This window comes from Notechis scutatus, chromosome 5, assembly GCF_049901735.1.
Source record: "Notechis scutatus isolate UNSWTSFEM ecotype Mainland chromosome 5, rNotScu1.2, whole genome shotgun sequence".
Lineage (NCBI taxonomy): Eukaryota > Metazoa > Chordata > Lepidosauria > Squamata > Elapidae > Notechis > Notechis scutatus.
The window spans coordinates 57,981,265-58,008,114 of record NC_142013.1 but is presented as its reverse complement, the minus strand read 5'-3'; the positions used below and the strand labels follow the sequence as shown (position 1 = coordinate 58,008,114).

General features: G+C 37.1%; 1 protein-coding gene across 1 annotated transcript in view; it reads left to right on the top strand.

Moving 5' to 3' along the window:
- Positions 1-1,347: 1,347 nt before the first annotated feature.
- LOC113416271 (amine oxidase [flavin-containing] A-like) overlaps positions 1,348-26,850 on the top strand; it is a 64,074-nt gene continuing 38,571 nt past the window's right edge. Inside the window, exons 1-3 of the mRNA XM_026674044.2 lie at positions 1,348-1,635; positions 12,464-12,558; positions 25,858-25,995. Of these exons, the coding sequence (XP_026529829.2) occupies positions 1,557-1,635; positions 12,464-12,558; positions 25,858-25,995 (312 nt within the window). The 5' untranslated portion in view covers positions 1,348-1,556. The remainder of the gene's footprint in view (positions 1,636-12,463; positions 12,559-25,857; positions 25,996-26,850) is intronic.

Genomic DNA, 26,850 nt, shown 5'->3' with positions numbered 1-26,850 from the left:
ACAGCTATTATTTAAAATATCCAGATCTATGAGCCAGTCACCATGATTATCTCTGTCTCTTTACTCCAGGAACTGGTGCATGATGACAAAACACTGAATACCAAGCAAGGATGATGTGCAGCTTTCAAAACTTATCAGGACAAACAGTAACATGCAGTCCAGTCTTACTGATAGTTCATTACATAGCAATCTTCTTAATCTGGAAAGTTTCTGAATCAAATGGCCAAAGGTCATTCCCTTTGAGGGAAAATGTGAACTGCTCTTTGGGTGGTGGTTTTTTTTTTTTTTTTTAAATTTCATTTGAATTCTATTCTGCCTTGTTGCTGAAGCAAAAAGCCAGCAGTCACCAAGCTTAACCAAATGGAAGGGTAGCAGTTTTGCAAACAGTTCATGCTGGCCTTTTCAAAGGACAGCCAGAAGGAATAATTGTCAGGAACTTCAATAAACCAGAACAATAGAGCTGCTACTATAATTTAGTGATCATCAAATACAGTTCATCTTTTTAAATGCCACATGCCAAGAACCATTATATTCAAGTCAGCAAGTGATGCCCTAGCTGCTTTCAAATACCATGCATTTTGACTGAAGTCAATTCTTAACGAAATTAAAACAACTCTCTTTAATTACCTTCCTTTTCTCTACTAAAAATATTTTTTAAAACCCCTCTGATTAGCTGGTTAAAATTTATTAATATTTTTAGTTTTAGTTTAAGCAAATGAAAAATTTCTTACTTCAAATATGAATTTCCCCTTGATTCTTTGAGTCCAATTTCAATTCAATTTCATGCATTTCTCAGTAGGAGCTGCCATACCAAAATGTGCCCAGAAGAAGCTGCCTCATGAAGTGGTCATTATGATAATAATATCCAGTTCATTTTATTTTATTATTTTATTTATTTTTATTTTATTAAAAACCTTCATACAGCTGCCTGTCTTATGCTGAACCTGATCAATAATTAAAACATCATCAATAATAACACGTAATACATATACCTATTAAAATCATAAACATAAGAAGTCTGGCACCAAAATTAAGCTTCCACATATATTAATAGCTCATTGCTGAACTATCCTGGGATTTGTCTGGTTTTTACAGCCACCCAGGGATTCCCAATGCCTTGACCCATTTCATCAAGCCATTCGGCAGAGGTGATCTCGAAGATTCAAGACGGAACAATGAATTCCCACGCAGTCCGTTTTACCCAGGCGACCTGCCCACTGCCATCACCTGCCCAATGCGAACAGGAAGAAGCAAGGCCGCCTTCGACACGATGAATCTGGGCATCATCACTTTCTTCTGCTCCCGGCTCTCGACTGTACGCAACCCGCCCTTTCCGACCTGCGCACTTCTCCTCCCGTTCCACCCCTTGCTTCGGCTGGTTTGTCTCCGCAGCCAGCTTCCTAATCTCTAACTGAGGTGATTGGCGGGGCAAGGTGGGCCGTCTCAGTAGGAGACTCAGCTGGGAAATGTGCTGCTGCAGCGCTCAACTGGCCAGTGAGAAAGTGGCACCTTCGTCGTCGGACGCCCAAAACTAACGGCAAAGTTAGCCCAACGGCATGGAAGACACGGCAGTCGTCCCCGCCGAGAGCGCAACTATGAGCTACGACGTGGTCGTGGTTGGGGGAGGCATCTCAGGTCAGTGAGCTTCCGCGGCACCTTCTCTGCTGACCCCGGCGCCCTCTCGCTCCCTGTCTCAACAGGCGGCAAACTTCTCAGTCAATTTGGACGAGGGGCTCAGGCGACCACAGGCGCTCGCTTGTCTTTCGTTACGTGTTTTTTGTTTTTTTTGCTTTAAATTCTGGTCAGGATGACAACGGAGGATAGATTTCAGGAGGAGATCGCAGGGACAGGATTTTCTTCTGCTGGATTGGCGAGGTTCAGAGACGGTTTGGTGTGGTGGTTAATTGGGAGACCGCGAGCTTCACTCCCACTTTGAGCACAAAGCCAGCCGGGGTGACCTAGGCTAGGCACCCTCTTTCAACCCTAGAGTGGAAGCAAGGGCAAACGGTTTCTGAAACCTTGCCAGAAAACAGAAAGGGGGAAAGAAAACAGAAAGTTGCCAGAAAAGGAGGGGGAGGGGGGAGACTGCCAAAGTTCTTTCAGATTGAGATAATACGAAGTGTGAATTGCCTACTGGGCCGTTTGATTTCATTTATCTTTTACCTTGGACTCTTGGACTCTTACATATCTTAAATATATTGTCTTGGTACATTTTTTCCAGGAAAGCTATGAAGCTTGTTTTCTCTTTATCTAAGAAATAGCATATATAAAACTCATTCCTGCAATTTGATGTAGAATATATTACAAAATATGTTTGCTAACATGTATTTCATTACCAGATCTCTTTCTACAAATTCATGTAATACATCCTATGCTCTTCTGGAGTTGTTCCTTTGACTATATGCATGAAACATTCAGGAGAATTACAAATGTCATTTAGAAATGTACTGTCAGACCTGAGTAATCTCAGGCCTTGAATTAAAAAATATTCAAAAACCATAGTTGCAACAAAGAAAAATCCATATGCCATTCAGACTTTGTGAGTTATTTAAATATTTGTTTTCTCTTGCAGTGCTTTGAAAGTTTTTATCAAAGAACTGTTCAAACAAGTGAAATGAATTTCTATTTTATTTGTTTTTTACCTTAGTTATTTATTAAAAACCAGTGAGATATACTCATGATATAGACTTCCTTCCTTCCTTCCTTCCATCCATCCATCCATCAAAAAGGATTACTTGTATCAACCCACCCACTTCATATTTAGAGTTTTGTCCCTCCCACCCAAAAAGTTCAATAATTTTTATTTTGCCATTGTACATGTTTAAGGAAAAGTATTCTTTTAAAAAAATATGCTCTTAATACTAAATAAATAACTGACAGTTGTTTAGAAAGGTATACTCAGAAATTTTATTTCTAAATGACTATTAAAATGTAAATGTTATCTTTTTAAAAAATTAAACTTTCCCCAACACTGGTGTAGCTAGAACAATGTATTGTGTAAGAACAAAGAGTAAAGCTGTAATATCTTTAATAATACTGAAAATCAATCACAGATTAATTTATATTAAAAAATGGCATTTGCCTAAATTATTATGTGCCATCAAATCAGTCTTAATGACCACATCAATAGATTCCCTCCCCCCATAATGTTCTGTCATAACCTTGTGCTTGAGGTCTTCCAGCACCCAGCACCACTGTATCTAAGTCTATCCACCTTGCTGTTGTGTGTCCTCTTTTTTCTTCTTCTGCCTTTTCTAAGAGCTAGATTTTTGCACACTATTTCCAGAGTATGGTAATTTGACCCTGGTCATTTGTGTATCTAGTGAAACTCTGGACTAAGTTGGTCATTAATCCATTTGTTTTCTTAGCTATCCACGATATTTCCAGAAGTCTTCTCAAACACCAAACTTGAAAAATGTCAATACTCTTTAAGTTATTAATGTTTTTTCCTTCAGTTTTAAAATCCTACTCATCTTGTTCCAATCCAGTTTCCCTTAATACACATTCATCATATAGTATATGTTGACTAAGCAAGGAAAATATATAGCTTTGTCTCACTCCTTTGTCAACCTGCAGTCTATTTCACCATTCTCTGTCCTAAGGGTAGCTTCCTGACCTGAGTATAAATTTTGCATGAATACAGTGAGAGTTTGTTAAGCACATCCCACAGTTTGATACTGTTGACCCCATCAACTGCCCTACACTTCTAGAATCAGTGAAACATGTATTGAGTTCTTTTTGTAAATTTTTGACTTTCTCAAAGATCCAGCATGCATCAGCATTTTTTCTTTCTTTCTTGGCCTTTTCTAAAGTCAACTCAAACATCTGCAGATTAAAATCAGGAAAATTAATACTATTTCAGATATCCCCAAGATAGGGAGAAGTTTCACTTACTTTTCCTCATGTGTATCAGTTCATTGAAGGAAACTGCAGTTGGCTTAGGTGCTATATTAATACAAAAATCATCCCTATATCCCAGTATTGCATATTTTAAAAGCTAAGAAAGTTGTATTAGAAAAAAGGATCATCTCTATTAATAACAAGTGGGATTGCATTTAGTATGTGGTGCCTTTTCATGGCTCAAATACTTCCCAGTTCTCATGCATTTACTTCATAGTCTCTATAACAGCCTAATAAGGCTATTGCAGATGAAGAGAAAATATAGTTTGTAGCTGAAATGACAATGGAACCTCAGTTTCTCCACATTGTTCCTTTGACATACCAGTATTCTTAATAAAATTAATTAATTGAAATGATTGTGTGTTTTCTAATTGGATATTAAATTAAATCTGTCATTTCATAAGTGTATTCCATAGGATACACTCATAGGACGAATCAAGTTGGACAATAGTTTTGAGTCTCCATTGTTCTTAGGAGCACGGTTAGCACAAGTCAATGTTACAATGTTAAGGAGAGGAAAGATAAAAAAAGCAAATTTCATTTTTATTACTGTTGAAGAACTCCTTATATATATCCTAATCACATTCCCTTAGTTCTCTCTCTGCACTTAATAGCCAAAGAACAAGTCCTTGTCTCAGAAAGAGAAGGTTTTAATGAAATTAGTTTTTGATTAATGCTAGTGAAGAGGGATCTGAGTTCAATCATAGACAATTTTAATAATAGTGAAGATGCTGTGATCATTTCTGTGCACTAGAGGTTGGAAACATCAAAAAGAACATTGAATTCATATCTTTCTCAATCAATCTCAGATACATGAACTTTCATCTGTGCTCATAATTATAATTGATAGTCATTCTCATTTGATGAAAATGACTTTGATATTCCAAATGAACCCTATTGCTATAAGGCACCCTGCTGTCAAGGCAAGTAACTACTGTATATGCCGGCGTATAAGGCGACCCGGCGTATAAGACGACCCCCAACATTTCCACTCAAAATATAGTTTGTTATATACTCGCCCCCTCTTCCGCACGCCTTCCACTTTTGCACTTTTTTTTTTTTGAGGCACTTTTGTGCACCGTGGAAACGAATCCCGTGAAGCCGAAAGGAGCAGCCAGCCTTCTCCCAGCTCCCAAGGAAACGAGGCTCGCACCGCCCGGGCTCCGCTGAGGTATCCGGCTGGGGCTGTCAGTTGTTGTTACCGCTGGCGCGGCTCGCGCGCTCCAGTCCCAGCGTTGCCTCGGGAAGGAAAGGCAAAAGAGCCGCGGCGGCGCTTTGCAATGGCAGCAGCGGCTCCTGGTTTTGCCTTTCCTTCCCGAGGCAATGCGGGACTGGAGCCGTGCGGAGCGCGCCAGCGGTAACAACTCCTGACAGCCCCAGCCGGATACCTCAGCGGAGCTCGGGCGGTGCGAGCCTTGTTTCCTTGGGAGCTGGGAGAAGGCTGGCTGCTCCTTTGGCTTCACGGGATTCGCTTCCACGGTGCAAAGTGCCTCAGCCATGGGCAGCCGCAGTGCTTCCCAATTACTATTTGCCGGCGTATAAGCACCCGGCATATAAGACGACCCCCCCAATTGGAGGCATGTTTTTCAGGGCAAAAAAGTCGTCTTATACGCCGGCAAATACGGTACTCAGATTTGCTAGTGACAGTGAGAAATAAAAGTGCTTCCTGCCTTTTTCTTTATTAAAGGCAAAATGCTTAAGGAGCAACATAATTATTTTTATTCCAGGAAGTATCGATATGCCTGGTAATGATGATAAGGAACACATTTGCATTTGTCTGATAGTTGCCCATTAGTATGAGCAATACTGATCAATGGTTCTCAGGATAGTTTTAGGAAAAGATTTTGCTTCTGTCCATAGCATAGGAAAATAAATGTTTTTGCTTGGGAGATTTTTGGCATGATTTCAAGAGCCAATGTGTCAAATATTGGATGTACTCCAGCAAAATCTGCACCCAAGACTTAAATAAATAGGCTTAAAGTGGACAGTTAAGTGTTTATAACTGGAATCTTATGTATGTTCATCTCATACCAAACCCGTTTGACCTTAGGTAAACTAAGAAAATACTCTCTGGAAGGAAACTGATATTTGCAGAAAGCATATGATTATAGTTTAGTTTAGCTTTAACAATATATTTCAATATAGATCCGTGATGGTGAACCTATGGCATGCATGCCACAGGTGGCATGCAGAGGCATTTCTGCCTGCATGCGAGCTGCAGGCAAACTTACCTCATTGCGCATGCGCACACCTCATAGCTGATTTTCGGGGGGTTTGAGGCCTTTTTCAATCTCCCAAAGGCTTGAGGAAGTTTTGTCACTTCCCGTTTTTCCTAAAATACTGGAAGTGATGAAAGGGGACTAGTTTTTGGCCTGCAAAGCCTGCAGAAACCTTACCGAAGCCTCTGGGAGGCCGAAAAAGGCCTCAAACCAGCCAAAAATCAGCTGTGAGGCGCAGTGCAGGAAAGGGGGCGGCAGGGGATGGCTGGGGGAGGTGGGGATTGCGCATGCATGCATAGGGGGCGTGGAGTGTGTGTGCATTGCCTTCTGGGTGCTGGCATGCGAGCGCAAGCATGCAAGTGCATGCACAATTTTTGGCACAGGAGCCCAAAAAGATTAGCCAGCACTGAGATAGATAGTACTTGTTTAATAACCGTCTTGTCATTTGAAATTACAATGGTGCTAAAAAGTAACATTACAACCAATCTTCCCATTTATGACTGTCACAGAGTTCCTCAGTCATGTGATTGCTATTTGTGTACTTCAAATAGCATGCATTTTCACTTGTGACAAGCACAATGGAAGGTGGACTTAAAATCATGGTGATGTAATTTTCCCTTAACAACTATGTTGCTTAGTGACCACTTTATTGGTTCTAATAGTGGCTGTTCAGCAAGGACTACCTGCAATGTATTTCCTCATTGAAAACCATCCATAGAATAGATCCCAAATCTTATAATATTCTCTTTCTTCTTGCTCTCTAATTGCTAGTGTTAACTTACTCATTTCTGCACATTCCAATATTTTCGTAATCACCTCCTCCTTCATCGGAACTTTCTCATTTTTCCAATTTTGGGCGAATACAATTCTAACTGCTGTTAATACATGTATAATCAAATATGTTATTTCTTTGCTACAGGAAAAATCCCCAATAAATATCTCAGGCTTTAAATCTATATGTTGTTTTACCATCTTTTCCAACCATGTGTGTATTTTAGTCCAATATCTTTTAGCTTCTGTGCATGTTCACCACATATGATCCGGGTATTTGATGACATTTCCAACATTTCGCTGATTTGTCTTTAAACATCTTTGCCAATCTTGCCGGGGGGAAGGTGCCACCTATAAAACATCTTATACAAGTTCTCTTTACAGGCTGCTGACATCGTTAATTTATAATTTCTATTCCATAATTTCTGCCATTTATCCAAATCTATCCCATGTCCAAAAAAATTTCCCAGGCTATCATCATTTCCTTAACTTGTTCTTCTTCTAGCTTCACTCCTAGTAAATAATCATACAATTTTTTTAATCATCTTCTCTTCATTTTCTGTTAAAATTTTATCGAATTCAGTCGATTCATTATAAAACCCATCTATTTTAACATCTTTCTCATATCTAGAATGTATTTGCATATATGAATACCAATTCATTTCAATCCCTTGCTCATCTAGTTCTTGTTTTATTTTGAGTTCACCCTTTTCATTTAAAACATCATTGTATATAACAATATGTCCCACATTAAAAACATTTGGATATATAAATGCCTCCATTGTTGATAACCAGACTGGTCTTTTCAAATAGTGTTGTTCCCTTATTTTCTCCGATATTGACAGTAAGGCATCTCGCACATAATGTCTTTGAAAGTAACCATGTGCCTGGTTTTTCTTATACCATAAAAATGCATACCAACCCAATTGTAGATCGTTCTCCTCCATTGTTAACAGCCTAGTATTCCTTAAAACAATCCATTATTTCATTCACATCAATACCATGGCCTGATAGTATAGTTCCCAGCTGGGTAGTCCGAAACCTCCTCTCATTCTTGCATCTTGTAACAATTTTAATTTAATCCTTGTTTTTTTCATTGCTATCTATAGTTCAATATCATTTTATTTAAATCCTTAAAATATTGTTTCCCCAACTTTATTGGAATTGTCTGGAATAAGGATAGTACTCTTGGTAGAATATTCATTTTAATTGTTGATATTCTCCCTATCAAAGATAGTTGTAAATTTTTCCATTTTTCTAGGTCTGTCGCAATCTGCTGTTTTAGTCTATAATAGTTATCCTCCTGCAAAAGGCTGTAATTTGTACTCCTATTTTTTATCTTCATACCCTTGATTTCCTTGTTTTTTCTATTTAATACTTCCAAAGTCAGTGAAAATAACAGTGGCAACAGGGGGCATCCTTGTCTAGTTCCTTTCTTAATATTAATATTCCCAGTCAAGTCCCCATTTATCATTATTTTTGCTGATTGTTTATAATATATTGCCTCAATCATTTTGACAAACCTTTCCCCAAAGCCCATCTCTTCCATTTGTGCCAACATAAATTGCCAATTCGCATTGTCAAATGCTTCTGTGCATCTAAAAAAAAAGCACAACACAGAGAGAGACAACACACACACAGACACACAGAGAGAGAGACAGGGAGGGAGGGAAAAGAGAGAGAGGCAAGAGACACAGAGAGAGAGATGAGAAGGAGAGAGGGAGAAAGAAAGAAAGAGAGAGAGAGAGAGATACCTGTTTAAAAGAAAATAGAAAAATGGCTCTTTGATTGTTTAAGGTTGCAGACCCCGGGTTAAGCAAATACCATGGTCATTAAGTGAACCTTGTGGTCATTAAGCAAACACTGTGGTTGTTAAACAAGTCCATTTTCCCCAATGGGCATTTTTAATCGGAAACCAGAAGGAATTGTTGGAAACTGGCAAAAAACATAGAAAATCTTAGTCACAAGACTGTGTAGGATATTGTAACTGGTCATACGTGTGTGTGTGTGTGTGTGCGTGCATGGCTGTCAAAACTCCAAAAACAGGTCAAATAGCTCTGGGGAGGTCAGTTGTAAATCAAAACACTTGCTAAGCAACTGGCCATTAAGTGAGGACCACTTATATTTGGTTTGCCAGTCACATGGCCACCTAGCCACGCCTACCCCAATCACATGACCCACTAGCCACATCCATCCAGTCACATGACCATCGAGCCACAGCCAGCCAGTCACATCAACACCAAACCCTGCCCAGTCAGCAAGCCACACCCACCCAGTCACATGACCAGCAAGCCACACGCACGAATTAGGCCACGCCCACAGAACCAGTTGTTAAGAAATTTAAATCCCACCCCTGGATGCACTAGCATCTGCAGTTTGTTTAATGCATTTGGAGCCCTGAGCAGCTTAGGAGGCAAACAAAAGTGGAAGGTATGAAAGTGATTAAAGTTTTGTCAGTTAAAGGCAGCAGCTGGGAAATGGAATTGAGCTTGTAAACTTGTGGCCGACACTTTTCAGGGAAGCATACTGTAGAAAAGGAGTTCGGGAAGAGATTATTTGTTTAAGCAATCTCTTTGTACTGGGAGAAGGAAAAAAATGGACGAAGCCCAGGACAACATGTATTGATTGTAATGGTGAACACATGATTGAGAAAGAGTCTCTGTGGAGCTTGCAAATGCATGCCTTGGTTGTGAAGTTATTTTTGGGCACCATCATAACTTCAAATGATTATTGCATGAGGCAGTCAGTAAACATGGTCTATCTGTATTACACAACGGTTCTGCAGACAATCATTATGTTCTTTTTACCTTCCTTATGTCCTCATGGAAATATGATCTTGGGAATTATAATTCTGAGAACAGAAAGATTTTGAGAATTGGGCTTATGTTTGAAGAAATATTGGGGGGGAAAACCTAAAAGTACACTTCAGTTGCTATTTCTTGTTAGCTAAATAGCATTAAAAGTCAACTGTATATTGGGAAAGGAAATCATGAGCTGGAATATTTATCCCTGAGGGTATAGAAGAAATGTTATCTGGTTTATTTTGGCAGCTCTGCATTAACTTGTCTGCACAGATATTTATATTTGACTAATGAGAGCTGAAAGCTATTGCCAAATGTCATTTCTCAGTGGAGCACAGAAGTAATTAGATTTCCCGTTAGTGAAGCAGTGTAAGCAAATCACAGCAAATTTGTATATTGCTATGGTAAACCTTCAATGTAACAGATATATTGATGGCCAGTTTGTACTGCAATTTACTGTGCTTTGAGATAATCAAGAAGTACAAAAGTAAAATATTAAGCAACAGTTGTGGCCTAGAAGTACACTAAAAAGAAAATGCTACAAGAGATTTTTCGAGTACTTATTACTCAGCCAGGCAACCGCTTTAATCGTCTAATGTTTGAATGCCTGACAATCATCTATCATAGTAGTAAAGTGTGATTCCTATTCATGAGGTTTTTTCAGCTCTTGTTTATCTTGCTAATTAATAAATGATTGTCTGAATAAATGAAGCATAACATTCTTCCCTTGGCAAATCAAGGTACTTCCTTTTTTTTTTTTTTAGAAATGATAGTTAAGTTTATTGTTATTAATGCTTAAAATTGGTTGAAATCTAGTGGGAATTTCCTTTATTTATTTTTTCTTGCAATCTCATGCCTGCCATACTGACTGAGTATTTGAAATTTCATATATCAAGGAGATAGGATGTTCTTAATTAAGCCTTGGCTACTTTGGATAATATTGGGATGTTCCAATTTATTCTGCATATATCATATATATGTAGAATAAATTGTACATATAGAATTCTATATAAATTCTACATATAGACCAAATATATAAATCTATTCTTTAATTAATATGAATAAATTTGAGGAAAAGGGTTGTTAACTCATAAAACATTCCTATGCCTGCTTTTGAGTTGCCATTAATTAGGGCAATCACCGGAACCCTGACGGGTTGCAATAGGACCTCTAATTTTATATAGCAGGTTGCCTTGCTCGTGAAGCACATTACATTTATAATTTACATCCAATATTTAAAATAAAGCAATGACAAATCCCCAAATGTATTTATGTAAGAGAAATTATTCACTCTGGGTATGCTACAAAATGCAATATAAACGAATATTTTTTTTACTTTGATTTTGTACATGACACCATTTTTCACAGATTCTGACTTTAGTTTCAAACAGATTGACTTTCAGCAACTACTGCACACAATTGTTGAACAGCTGCTAGGAACAGTTTGGAAACTTTAGTCTGATATTATATCACTCAATGAAAATTAGGAAGAACTTGATTCATAAGGTTCATCAACGTTGTTGTCTATATGCTAATGCTTATAATATTGAAATTAAAATGTTGAAGTGTTGAAGAAAAATATGATATATTAAATATAACTGAGACCTAGTGATAACGTAATTGGAAAACAATTAAAGGATACAACTCATTCAGAATGAACAGATGCACTAGAAATGGAAGAATATAATAAAATACCTAAATATAATCATATGGAAAGGTATAGGATGAGGATATTTGACTTAGAAATGGTACGTGTGAAAAGGAACTTCCAGTTGTAGTAGAAACACAAGATGAATATTCAGGAATGTAACTCTGAGTACAAATTACCTACTAAGTTTTTAAATGTCTGTATTCTACAGTAGAAACTAATTCATTCAGCATGGATCTTACCTCTTACACAGATAATACTTTGCTCAAGCCATCCAAAAGTTAGAATAACCTTGAGGACTTGATCACAGATAACATGGCTTTAATGTTGATCAAGGACTATTTAATAATTGTTTTGAATTAATTGTCAGAATTCATTCAACAATTGATTTTTTTCCTAATACTTATTTAGAATTAGGCTTTTACCTTGGGGACTAACTGTAGATTTAGAGCGACTTGTGTGTATCTTTCTCTGTGTATGTGTGTATATTTCTCTCTCTCTCTCTCTCTCTCTCTCTCTCTCTCTGTGTGTGTGTGTGTGTGTGTGTGTGTATGTATGATATTGGTTATCAACATTTTGTTGTTAAACTAAAATATATTTATTGCTATTTTAATGCCTGAAAATTGCCGAGAATAGATAAATTGATTAAATAAATGCATACTTTAATAAAATTTTCACATGTATGCAGATTTAATGCACTGCACAGGCATCGACTGATACATTTAGTGACCATTCAGTTACAACCAAGATGAAAATACAAGTTTGTGAACAGTCCTTGCATTTATGATCTTTGCAAATCTGTAAAGCGTAGGAAAATTGAAGTAAAATTGTAAAATTGTAATCTTTCACTTAGCAATTGTTTTGCTTAACAATTAATTTGCCAGTTCCAGTAGTCACTATACAAGGACTACCTGTCTTTAAAAACAGAGTAAAAATATTTCTGTTGAAAAGGTTAAAAAAATGAAATGTATAAGGAAAACACTGTTATGTATTCAGCTTACCACAGATTGGACATTAGTGATATATTACATTTGAAAGTACTGCTTATCTGCTAAGAAATATTTCAGGTGATATTCTTGACAGTAAAACAAATAATAATTAAAATGAATTCATCTTTGTTTTAGGCATGTCAGCAGCTAAATTGTTGTTTGAATCTGGACTTAATGTGGTGGTTTTAGAAGCTCGTGACAGAGTTGGGGGAAGGACTTTCACCATTAGAGTAAGTAATCGTTTAAAAAATGTAAAAATACCAATCATTAAGTTTTGTAATTTTTAATCTGCAACATTTTGAAAAGAGATGCTAATCTCCTAACCATGCTAACTAGGACTGTTGGAACTGCAGTTGTAAATTCGCACAGCCAGCACTTGGTGACTTAAGTTACCATTGGCAAGCAAAGACTCCCTTGAACTGTAATTCTGTATTGCAACCTGAGCAACTCAGTGTCCCAAGGGCTTTAATCTATCCATGCCATAAACACCATTAGTACTCTGAAAGATCCTCAGCAATTTCACAGTAGCGTACTGAATACCATCTCAGCTGAGGGGCCCATTACCTGGCACTATATTGTTAAGCATTTTATATTTTCCATCTTTGTGATTTTGTTCAGAGTATTGCAGCATAAATTCAGCACCAGAAAAATAAACACAGATGACTGAAGCTTCATTTAACTTCTTTATAAACATAAAATTTTTTTACAATACCAGTTGTAGATTTCTCCAACATGGAGCAAACTCAAACAGAAGCAGACATGTTATAGATTCAGAACAGAACAGCAACTCAACTTCAGTAGAGAAACAGACATCAGTTTCATTTTAGTTCAGCAAACAAGCAAGACACACAGCAGAGGAGAGAAGCAGTTACATTTTCAATAGACAGACTCAGAGCTTAACAGAGCTGCAGAGCTGCAGAGCTTAATATAGAGCCATGCCTAGGTTACTTCTAGTTTCAGTTTCCAAACAGTCCTCATTGGCTGACTTAGTTGTGATGCCTATTCATCAGCTGACCTTGTTACCATGCTCTATTCCAGTTCATGAATATACTCTGACACTCCTCCCTTCATAACTGGAATAGACATAAATTCAATTACCTTGACTATTCTTCAGATACCTGTATTTGAAGACCCACATTCACAGTTCCCTCCAAATATTGGAGAATTCCTTTTTATACCTATCCAATGCAATTGCGTTGATCCCCACCTTTTAACTTTCCAGTGTATATGCAACCATCAGCCTTGCAACTCTTGAACCCAAGACCCATCAATGCAGTATCTAAACAGATATTCCAATTCCTGGCTGACTGCTTCAGCCCATAAATGGCTTGTCCAATTTATATACTGTGCTAGGCTTTTTACTTTCATACCTTGGTGCTTGAACCGTGTATTTTTTCCCTCTAATTCTGCATTGAGAAATGCAGTGGTTATGTCAAAATGCCAAACTTTATGGCCATGTGCCGCTGCCAATGCTAGTGCCAGCCTGATGCTCTCACTCTTTACAATTGGTGTGAATACCTCATCATAGTGCATATTTTTCATCTGTGAAACCCCCTTTACCACTAACCTTGCTTTATATTGTACCTCATTATTGAGCTGTACCTTTTTCTTGTATACTCACTTGCATCCTACAGTTTTGCTACCCTGTGACAAAGTAATAGATGTGAATACTTCATGTTCTCCTATGGATTTAATTTCCTTGTCCATGGCTTCTTTCCACATTACTTGTTCAATTTTAGGTAATGTCAATACTTCTTTGTAGTTCCTTGGCTCATATCATACATTATACACTTTAATTTCACTAGCAGAATACCTGTCAGGTGGAATCCCCTTGTTCCATCACTCTGACCTGCATGGCATTGACTGCTCCTGTGTATCAATCCTCTCCTGCTTCATATCTTGTTCAGCTTCTCCTCCCTGAACACTGACACTGTCACTAAGTGGATCACCGTCATTAAGTGATTCATTTCACAAATTTGCATCAATTCTGTTCCAATTTTGCTCTGCAAAGCTTGCAGACCTTTTAAACACTACTATTTTGCTCCCATTGCTAAAACAGTAAGTCTTTGTACCTGGCTCATAGCCCACAAACTGAGCTTTCTAGCCTTTGGTTGCCCCTTTCTTCTGATTGCTTTTGGAATATGCACCAAAGCATTGCTTCCAAACACCCTTAAATGTGCTTGAGATGGTTTTCTCCCATATAGCACTGCATATGGAGTATCATTAATGGAGGAACTCCACAACCTATTAACTAAATAATTAGCAGTCAATATGACTTCACCCCAATATGACCTGCTTAGAGCAGAATTCACTAGCAGTGAGTCCTTCATGGTTTGCAAGACTCCATCTCTCAGCAACACCATTCTCAGTTGCTGTGTAAAGATTTATGCATCTGTGTTTTATTCCTAACTGTGCCAACCACTGCTGAAAATTCATTGACATGAATTCTGAACCTCTGTCAGTTTGCAGCTGACATAACTGTTGTTTATACCTTCTTTCTACAAAGCTTACCCATTGCTTAAATTTCTGTAGCACCTGTTTTACTCTTTAGTAAATAGCAGAACCCAAACCTGTTACAGTCATCCACAATGACAAGTGCATACTTAGCTCCTCCCAAACTGGCTTGCATTGGGCCCACCAAATCTGCATGTACCAGCTCTAGAGCTCTTTGCCTTGTGCTACTCTTGCTTACTGGGAATGCCTTGGACTTTAATGTTTTGCATACTGCACAATCCAAATACGCCTTACATCCCTTTAAATTTAAACTTTCTGTAAATTGGCCCATCTTCTGCAAAATTCGGAAGCTGGTATGCCCAAGCTTTCTGTGTAAAAGTTGAACACATGAACCATGTTTTGCCACGTTGCCAAATGTTTGTGCACATTGAACTTTTTGTCCCTGTAACATATTTATGCCCTTTGCACATACAATTCCATTTTTCTTTATAAGACACTGCCCATTTATAAATGTGGACTCAAATCTTGCTTGTCTAAACTAGGGACACTCAGCAAATTATGCTCCATTTCTGGCATGCATAAAAATCATTAAACTTTGTTTCCAAATATGGAATTTGCACACTGCCTCTTCCAATGACTTTAGACTTCTTGCCATTTGCCAAGGCTACTGTGTCTCCAGCAGCTGCATCCATCCTGTAAAACAATTTAGAATTGTTAACAATTGGAGGACTTCCAGTTGGGCGCTGTGTCGGTGCGGAGCTGAGGAGCGGATCGCCGCTCTGAAAGATTCCGATTTTCACTAGTTAGTGGCTTTTTGGAGCGTGCCGGACCCCAGAGGGTTAGGCAAAAGAAAGGGGAAGACACGGAGGTCTTGGGGAGGTGCCATGATCCCAGAGACTGGAAGAAGAACCCCCTGAAAACCAACAGCAGAAGAGGGAGATCATGACAACTGTGACGATCGGAACCAGAGACGCAGCAGCCCAGCCGATTAAAAGAAGCGAAAAGAAGGAAACAGCAGGCTGAGCACTGGAAAGGCGTATTTAAAGAAGATTTTCAGAATATTGGTGTGTACTGTAAAGGAAGCTCCGAATTGAGTGGTATGGTGAAGCGGCTGAGTTTTTGACAGGAGCGCTGACTGAAACAACGGCAGAGATTTATGCTGACTAATGGAACCGTGAAACCTGAGGAGACGAAGGGTGAGATAATAACATTTGCTTTGCGAGCGGAGAAGTGAACTATTTGTCCGTTTATTTGAGAAGTGGGGAAAGAAAGAAAAAGAAGTGAAAGTGATTAAGTGGTATAGGAAAACGAAAGGACAATTAGTGTAAAACTTGGGAATGAACTTTTGGCGCATTGAAAGATTGGAAGAAAGGACTGGGGAAAAGAAACTTTAATTTGATAAATATTAATAGACAATCCTGACAACAAAATAAGAAAGATTTATTTAAGGTTCATAACTGAAACTGTGACTGTGTGGGAATAAAAGAACAAAAGAGCAACAAGAAAATACACAAACGGACAAAGTGACTGTGCAACTTGGAATGAGGACATTTTGAATTAAGAGCTGTTGTAAGACAATTAACAAAAAAAAAATCTCTGGATCTGATTTAATAGATATTGGTAAGATACAAACCTATTTAAGTGACGTTGGTAGAAAACTAATTTGATAGAGGTAAATATGCTAGAAATTTGTATACAGAATATTGCTTAATACTGATTGAACTTTTTGGATTAATTGAATAATTGTTAGAAAGTGATTCTATAAGCATATGAATTAGAAGGTCAAAGAATAATTATATAGTATTATTATTTTCATCTTATTGTTCTACTGATAAATTGTACTAATCAATTTTTGTTTAAAAGTACTATATAAGAAATCTAAGGGGAAAAAAAAGAAATTAGACTTACTTACTTCGATTAAATATATATCCTTAAGGAAATAGATAAATTCATATATTTAAAAATATTAATGAGCTGGGTGCTTTAACTATTTACATTACGTGATTATATAGGTTTGGTGTTTTCTGGTTAAGCATACTGGTATCTATTTACTTGTATTTATAGTGGATTAACTAAATATATATTGGATTAATATTTAACTCTCTAAATCTTAGAATATTTGACCAGTTAAGAAATAGAAATAAGATCTGTCTGGGACTATCTATAATAGAAAACTCTTATTTAACAATATATGTATAAATACGTATACTGTATTTAAAGGAGAAGACAATATAACTCTACTAGAATAGTTGATGGTGGATTGGAGAGAGCTTTTACAAATAGTTAAAATGGCAACAATAACTACAAATGTAAAATCAGGGAAGAAACCTACAACAGTGACATCTTCACCTCTGGGACAGAGATCGATTGACGTAATGTTATTGGCGGAAAAGACAAGTTCCGGCCAAAGTTTGCAGGCAGTACAGTCAACACTTGCCATGATGCAGGAAATGATGGTAAAAACTCTTGAACTGATAGCAAGGAATCACGAAGACATGAAATTAGAAATGAGAACGGAAATAGGAGGAATGAAGAATGAGATACAAAATTTGGATAGCAAAATCGGAAACATGCAGGAGACAATGACAAAAAATGAACAAAAATTAAGCACAGTAGAGGCAAGAACTGAGGTGGTGGAAAAGAGATTAGAGGAATTGGAACAAAATTGGAAAGTCTTATATTGTGAACTTTGGGATTCCATGGTGCATATAGAATTAGAAAAAGCATCATTTTATTTGAGATTTCAGAATGTTGTTGAAGATAAAAAGGAAGATTTACATGAAATAATGGCAAATATGATAGCAACAGCTCTACAGAAAGACAAACAAGAAATTGAGAATTACATCGATGAGGTCTACAGAGTATATACCCATTACACCCGGAGACACGGACGAGAAATCCACATCAGATTCGCGAGAAAGACGATACGAAATATGTTATACGGCAAGACCAGAGGCGAGACACTGATATATAAAGATCATGAAGTGGCAACATTGAAGCAAATACCTAGGAGAGTTAGGGATCAAAGAAGGGGCTAGCAGTTTTTGTCATCTCAGTTAATTAAGAATGGTATATCGTTCAGATGGCTCACTCCAGAAGGGCTCCTAGTAGCATGGCAGGATAAAAAATATAAAATTGATACAATAGAGAAAGCACATCAATTTCGCGAACAATATCTGGGACCTGAGGAAGAACGTGAAAGGGGAGAAGATTTAAATTCAAGAAGTCAGGAAGAACAACTCTCTGAAGAGAAAGAACTTGCACCACAGTCAGAATCTCAGAAACTTAGAGAAGATGAGGACAACAGACCAAGTACAAGAGAACCCAGAACAAGGAAAGAAACAAAAAACGCTCTACACAGACAGTAACACGAACAGAGAAATCACCTTATTCTCAGTTAATATCAATGGTTTAAACCCAACATTAAAAAGAAAACAGTCATTTGAAAAACTTAAAAAACAAAATGCAGACATAACTTGTATACAAGAAGTACACATCATAGACAAACAGGCAGACCTCCTAAAGGATACTAATTTGGGAAAAATGTATTGGGCTCTTTCAAATCAAAGAAAAAGGGGTATCGTAGTATATATAAAAGATTGGCTGCAACACAAACAAGTATATAAGGATGATGATGGAAGAATGTTATTTATAGAAATAATATTAAACCAGAAAAAGACTTTGTTAGTTACAGTATATGCCCCAAATGTAAATCAAAAAGAATTTTATAATAAACTCCATCATAAGATAGCAGAAACTGAATATACAAATGTATGTATTGTAGGAGATTTAAATGCTGTTTCAGACAAGGACAAAGGCTATAAAAGTTCAACAACAACAATAACAACAACAATAACAACAACAACAACAACAACAACAATAATAATAATAATAATAATAATAATAATAATAATAATAATAATAATAATAATAGACTATTCCCATCTTCTTTTAATAACATGGTGAGGGAATTAAATTTGGAGGATGTGTGGAGAGAACTATATCCAACTAAAAAGCAATATACTTTCTTTTCCAATCCCCATCACTCTTGATCTAGAATAGATCAGATTTGGATGGACCCAGACTTAATGGAAAACATTGAAAATATAGAGATTTTGCCAAATGTATGGGCTGATCATAACCCTATTCAAATTAAGTGGATAGGAAAGAATGATTGGAAGATGGACTAATAATAGTATATTAAAAGATAACGAATATATTGAAATGGTGAAAAAAGAATTGAAAATATTTCTTGAAATAAACAAGAGAGAGCATATGTCCCTTCAAAATCTCTGGGATACAACAAAAGCTTACGTGAGAGGTTTAACTATTGGCTATAGTATTAAAAATAATAAAGAAAAAATGCAACAACAAAATATGTGGAGAGAGAAACTTAAAGATTTAGAAGTAAGTAGACAAACTGATCCAAATAATCAAAACACTAGTAAAGAAATAGATTTGGTAAAACATAAGATAAATTTAAGTACGCAGGAAGACCTGGCCCGAAAAGTTAAATCAGTAAAACAAAATTATTTTGAAAATGCAAATAAGCTAGGGAGATGGTTAGCCCATAAAATAAAATAAAAACAAGGAAAAAGAACGATTGTTGCTCTCCAAGAAGGGATAGTATGTACTCAGGCTAAGGGATAGTATGTACTCAGGCTAAGGAAAAGAAAGATATTACCAAGGACTTTTTTACAAATCTATACAATCAAGAAGAAGTACCAGAAGAACTTATTAATCAATATTTGAAGGAAAAAAATTTACCGGAAATTATGGATGAAGAGAAATGTATTTTAAATAATAAAATATCCACGGAAGAAATTAGAAAGGTAATTGGAGCCCAAAAACTAAATAAAACCCTGGGCCCGGATGGAATTCCGTCTGAATTCTATTAGGAGTTTCAAGAGTTATTGGAGGAATTAATGATAGACCTATATAATGAAGCCTTGGATAGTGCTAATATACCAAAGTCGTGGACCAAAGCATATATAACCCTTATTCACAAAGAGCAATCAGACCCACAAAAATTTCAAAATTATAGGCCAATATCACTTTTAAACATAGATTACAAGGTTTTGGCCACAAAATTGGCGGAAAGATTAAAGAAAATATTACGTAGGATTATTCATACTGACCAGAATGGGTTTCTGCCATATAGACAAATGAAGACAAATACAAGAATAATTATGGATGTTTTAGAATTCTATGAAGTATACACAACTAAAACAATGGCACTGATGTTTTTAGACGCTCAGAAGGCATTTGACAATTTGAATTGGAATTTTCTTATGAAACAACTGACAGGCATGAAATTTGGTGAAATTTTTTTAGGATTCATTAAAATAATATATAATACCCAAAGTGCAAAAATATTAATAAATGGGGAAAACACTAAAATATTATAAAAAAATATTATATAAGGATAAATAAGGGTGTAAGACAAGGATGCCCCTTGGCTCCCCTACTTTATATATTAGCAGAAGAGACACTACTGGTACAAATCCGACAAAATCAAGAGATCAGGGGGTTAAAAGTTAAAAAAGAGGAGTACAAACTTCAAGCATTTGCTGACAATATGGCCTTTATAGTGGAAGATCCCCTGGAAACGACACCTATCTTGATGAAAGAAATAGAACAATATGGAAAGGTGGCAGGGTTAAAAATTAATAAAGAAAAAACAAAAGTGATAACAAAAAACTGTACAAATGAACAAAAGGAAGAACTAACAAAGAGATTAGGGATATAGGTGGTAAATAAAGTAAAATATCTGGGGATATGGCTGACAGCTAGGTGCTCATCAATTAAAAAAGATAATTATGATAAACTAACAATCCAAATATTTAAAGATTTAGATATTTGGGTTAAATAACAAATATCTCTATAAGGCCGTATTGCAATAGTAAAAATGAATATTTTGCCAAAATTTTTGTTCCTATTTCAGATGGTGCCAATCAAGTTGGAAAAAAAGCTTTTTTGAAGAACTAAATAAACATATATCCAAATTTATATGGCAAGGGAAAAAACCCAGAATAAAATATAAATTATTACAGGATGATAGAAAGAAAGGAGGCTTTGGTCTTCCAGATTTTGAAACATACTACTATGCTGCATTAGCAACCTGGCTTAAAGACTGGGTTAATTTGATAAATAAAAGGATCTTAACATAAGAGGGCTTTGATCTCCAACTTGGATAGCACGCATTTATGTGGGATGGAAAGAGTAAACACCACTTGTACTTTCAAAGGCATTATATAAGGAATGTGTTACTAAATATTTGGGAAAAGATAAAAAAAAAGTACATTACTGTAAGGTCCCACTGTGGTTATCTACAATGGAGGCAGTTACACATCCAAACGTTTTAGATTTTGACAATATTGTAAGATATAAAGATCTATTACATCAAACCGGAGAGTTAAAGGGTAGGAATCAAATACAAATTCAAGGAAAAGAGATACCATGGTGGCCCTATGCGCAGATACAAACACATTACAAAAAAGATAAAGAACAATTTGGTTTTAACATGACCTACCAAGAATTAGATAAAATTTGGCATGGAGAGGAAAGGAAACTGATTAGTAAAATATATAAATATCTATTGGATTATAAATTAAAAGAAGAAACAGTAAGGAGTGTATGATAATTTGGGCAAAAAAATTGGGCCACGGTATTGAATTAGACAAGTGGGAACATATTTGGGAAATAAATTACAAACTAACTATGTCAGCCTCGTACAAAGAGAATCTCTATAAAATGGTGTATCGTTGGCACTTGCCACCCGTGAGACTGGCTAAGATGTTCCCAAACCTCCCCCCAAATTGTTGGAAGTGTAACTGCATCCAGGGAACATACTTTCATATATGGTGGACATGTCCATATGCCCAGAAGTTTTGGAAAAAATATCAAAAATTGGATTCTAAATATAACTAAACAAGAAGTAAAACTTGAACCCAAAACCTTTTTGCTGGGTATGATGGACTCAAAAATAGGGAAAAAATCAATATTTAATCTTGCACATTATAACAGCAGCCAGGATAAGTTATGCTCAAAATTGGAAACTCTCTACTGTCCCTTCAGAGGAGATGGTCATTAAAAAAATTCACGAGTGTGCAGAGATGGACGGCCTAACCAAATTACTAAAAAACAACAAAGATAGTGAATACTACAAAGTTTGGAACTGTTGGTACAAATGGTTAAAGAAAAAGCAACATTTGATAACTGAATAAGTTATGAAATTTGAAGGACTTGCGTTTAATTATAAAGTATTCTGTGAAATTAAAACATTAAAAGAATGAGGAAGGTATTGTAAAAAGGTAGATCACATCAATGGTATGGGGTAAAAGAAAAAAAGAAAAAAATGTAACCAATGCTCAATACCTGCTGCAAAATGTATATTTGTATATATATATGGTATTCAGCTTTGTTCAGGTATTTTCCCACGTCATTATAGTTGTGCTTTTAAAGTTGTAGCAACGTTTCGGTAGAATCTCATCTGCCATCATCAGGCTTCTTTATAGTGTTCGTCTGTGAGTCAGACTTTCAGTTTTAAATTTGGTGCTAGCCTACACTGTGCCAGAATGGTTTTTTCTTCATCCTGATTGGTTGGGAGTCTTGGTCTGTGTTTATTGGTCTTGGAGTTTGCTGTGTTCTGCTTGATTGGTGTTTCTAATATCTTCTGTCTGTTTTGTAGCTTTTTGTATCTTGATTGGCTGGCAACATTGTGTTTCTGTATTGGAGGCTTTTAGTGCGGCTTGGCTCCGAGTAAACAGATGGCTATCATTTATTAGGAAGCTAGGTTTCATCTGGGTGCCTGGTTGGGGTTTGTTTGAGCTGGAAGTATCGGGGGAGTCTGTTTGTGTCCAGGTGTTTGGTTGGCTTGTGGTGTGGAGTTTTTTTTGTTTGAGAGTGCAGGCTTCCAGAGAATTGACAGTCTGGTGGAGTCATCTCTTCTATTCATGCTTTCAGGTCTTTTTTCAATCTCTATGGCTTCTCTGATAATTCTGTGGCTGGGGTTTTCTATAGTGGCTAGGGTTTTGGTGCCATTGAAGTCGATGCTATGACCTGTGGCTTTCATGAGTTGGACTAGTGAGGAAGTGTGTTCCAGCTTTTTTACTGCATTTTTGTGTTCATCTAGGTGGGTACTTATTCTTCTATTGTTCTGTCCAATGTATGTGGCAGGGCATGATGCACAGGGGACTTCATATATGCCTTGGTTTTCCAGGTCAATTTTATCTTTGGGGTTTCTTAGGATGGCTGCAATTTTTCTGTCTGTTTTGAAGGCAGTCTTGATGTGATGCCTGTGTAGTATCTTACATATAATTACTTACGTATGTATATTTGTTTATATGTTTGTTTGTTTCATTTTAAATGTTTTAAATATATGAAACTTAAATAAACTTTATTTTTTAAAAAAGAATTATTAACAATCGTTTGGCTAGCCCCACTATCAATTAGCCATTGATCTCTCCTGCAATAGTTGACTTTTGCAACAGCAGCCTGTCCATCAGCTAATTGTCTTTCTTGCAAACTTATTCTGTCTTGCAAAATGTTTCTTCCTTGCAAACACCCCCTTTGCAATCAATCTTTCTTTAAATGAGTCATTTGTCCACAAATGAAGCACCTCTTCTGTTGCTGGGTTGTAACCTGATATCCCCTGCTGCTCCTCTCTTCTCTGGAGACAGCCAATCTATGGAATTTTCCATTCTGCTCCTTGGGCCTCCTCCTCAGGGATTTCTCCTCATGGCTAATTAAACGATCTTTAAGGGCTTCTAAATGCAGCTCCTGCTCCGGTTTGCATTTAAACACTGCAGAAACAATGTCCCAAGTTTCATCTAGGCTGTTCAAAACTAGCAGCATTTTCTGAGATTCAGGAATCCTCGACCCACGCTATTCTAACGCCACAAACTAAGTTTGCATATGAACAAAATGCTGTTCCACTGAATCTCCTGGCTGCAAACGAGCTCTGTATAACTTTCTTGATAATTGTATGATGTTGCATGCAGATATACTCACATGAACAGTCCTCAATTTATCCCAGACTTTCTTTGCAGTCTTTAAATCAGCTACATTGATAAACTGATTGTCTTCTAAATTTAAGATGATGCATGATGCATGATGATGCTCTATCATGCAGCTTCTGATCTACAGCATTCAATGGTGCCTGGGGTGGATTTTCAACAATATTCCAAAGCTCTTTAGCTTTTAGGAAACATTCCATTTTTGCAGCCCAAACAATATAGTTCTTCTGACCCAAAAGGGGTAGAGAGCTCTCTTTAATTTTTTCAGCCATCCTGCAAAGCCTCTTGCCTTGTTTCTTATTTTTAAAACAGGTAGTCTCTCAGCTTTAATTACAATTCAGTCTTTTTCTGTGCTTCTGTGCTGGCTGGGCCTGTTCAGAGTATTGCAGCGTAAATTCGGCACCAGAAAAATAAACAGAGATGACTGAAGCTTCATTTAACTTCTTTATAAACATATAAAGAAAATTTTACAATACCAGTTGTAGATTTCTCCAACATGGAGCAAATTCAAACAGAAGCAGACATGTTACAGGTTCAGAGCAGAACAGCAACTCAACTTCAGCAGAGAAACAGACATCAGTTTCATTTTAGTTCAGCAGGCAAGCAAGACATTGGCTGACTTAGTTGCTATGCCTATTCATTGGTTGACCTTGTTACCATGCTCTATTCCAGTTCATGAATATACTCTGACAGTTTTCCTCAGGAAAAATATGGGAGTGTTTTACCATTATCTTATTCCATACAGTATGATTTGGTGCCACTGTCACTAACATAATTGACTGCCTCCAGCATCTTCCTATATTGCTGCTGCCTTATATAGGTCCCTACTTACTTTCGGTAGGCAGGCGGAGTGTCCTTCATGCCTTGGGTGACCCTACTTGGAATATATTGTCAATTGTCTTCACTACTCCTTCCAAGGAGCATGCCCATCACAGTGAAGTGGTACAGCAGAACTGAGGGGCATTTAACCGTATGTTTAAGTTACTTTAATAATATAGAACAGGGGTGTCAAATTTGATTTCATTGAGGGCCACATCAGAGGGCTGTGTGTGTGTGTGGAGATGTGTGGTAGGGGGCCTTGGCTATGGTAGGTATTTGACACAGGCTCAAGATGCACTTTTTCCCTTTGCATTCAAAACAGCTATTCCAGACAAATAGTCTCAATTCCATAATATAGAGATTAAAGACATGTAGAATCCCCAGCTGCTATGAGGCTTGACTCTTTTCTATAGGAGCAGAACATAAATGAACTGACAATTTCTCCAGATGTCTCTAAAAACTGTTTCTCCAACAGTCTATCAATCTTTGTTGCTACCTCTGACACAGCCCCAGAGGAGGATTTAATATGAGTAATAATTTACAATATTTATATACCACCCAATTCCCAATGATCTTGGGTGGCTCAAAACAATAAAAAATACAATTAAATCAATCACAGGTAAAAGATTAAGATAAAAGATGACAACCTCAGTGATAGGAGGGGACTCGCTTACTCTCATTAAAGACCTGGGTGAAAGGCCATCCAGATCTTGGAGGGTACCTAGTTCTAGTTGGCAGATGCTGATAAAGTGAAGAAGAAATCACTCTGCCAGCCAAAACACAGCATGAGGGGGCTCACATGCCCCCCCCCATGCCCCATTTTTGGCCTGGACAATCTCCTGTAGCACTCTGCCAGGCAAAACTGTGTGGGATGGGGGCTGGTGCAATCCTCCCGCACCCTTTTTCCGGCCTGGACGGCCTCCTGCACCACTGCCAGCCAAAACATGGCACGGAAGGCTGCACAAGGCCCCCTGTGCCCTGTTTTGGCTAGCAGAGGTATTGTGGGCTGGTCCTTTGTTATTTCCAGGACAGCCTCACAGGCCAGATCTAAACACCCTGTGGGCCGAATCCAGCCTGCGGGCCTTGAGTTTGACACCTCTGATATAGAACATAGGCCACATCTTAAAGACTCCAATGTCTTTAAGATTTCAGCTATCTTTTTATAATGAATGTGAATATTTTTGTTCCTGTGATTGGAACCTCTATTATTATTGCTGATGATTTTTCTTGTTTTGACAGAACCAGCAAGTGAAGTATGTCGATGTTGGTGGATCCTATGTGGGACCTACACAGAATCGGATTCTGCGACTGGCTAAAGAACTTGGCATAGAAACTTATAAAGTGAATGTACGTGAGGCTACCCTCCTACATACAAAGGTGAGAATCCCATTTGCTCTGATTACTTCTGGAAACATACAATATATAATTGATTAGATTATGTTGTGGGGGATTTAGATCCTAGGCTAGACTTTATTTATTCCAATTGCACACTATATTTAGCTTTGTGTGATGCAGAATGATAATAAACCATGTGGAAGGGTTGCACTGATGTTTTAACAAAAGAAACTATGTTAAAATATATACATTTCTTATAAAACTTTATATTTTAATAGTTGTGGTTTTGGATTTCTGTTGAATGGTTAATGTCCCTCCACAGCAACCATAATCAGAGTTTAAGACATCCTGTGTACATCATCCCACTATGGATTGGGACTCATAGATTTATTTGTGAAATAAAAAAAAAGAAAGAAGGACTAAATTGCAGCTCTTGTATCCAGGTTGTAAAAATCCAGAAGACCATTTGATGGCATTGGAGAGATACAGAAAATTCTTCCAGGTGTTTGCAGGCCAGATACAGTAGACCTACTTACTGCAACATGATAGATAACACAATTGTTTAAATTGATTATGATCTAAAAAATATAATCAGCAGACTTGTTTATCATAATAGTATTGGTTTCTGCTTATTTTAGTGGATGAACATCTTAAAGTGACCAAGCTTCTTTAAATGAAAGGTTCTACCAATAAAAAGGTTCCTGCATGCAGTTGACTCAGAAGGAAAGTGTTCATATATGAACAACATGAATTGAATGAGAATCTATAAAATGTTAGATATTCAGTTTTTTAACACTATAAAAAATCTGAAGACATATAGCAAAGGGAAATGGATTTTTGTTGCTTGTTTATGTAATATTTGTTGACTTCCCTGGTTAGCATATACGTTTCTCTGCT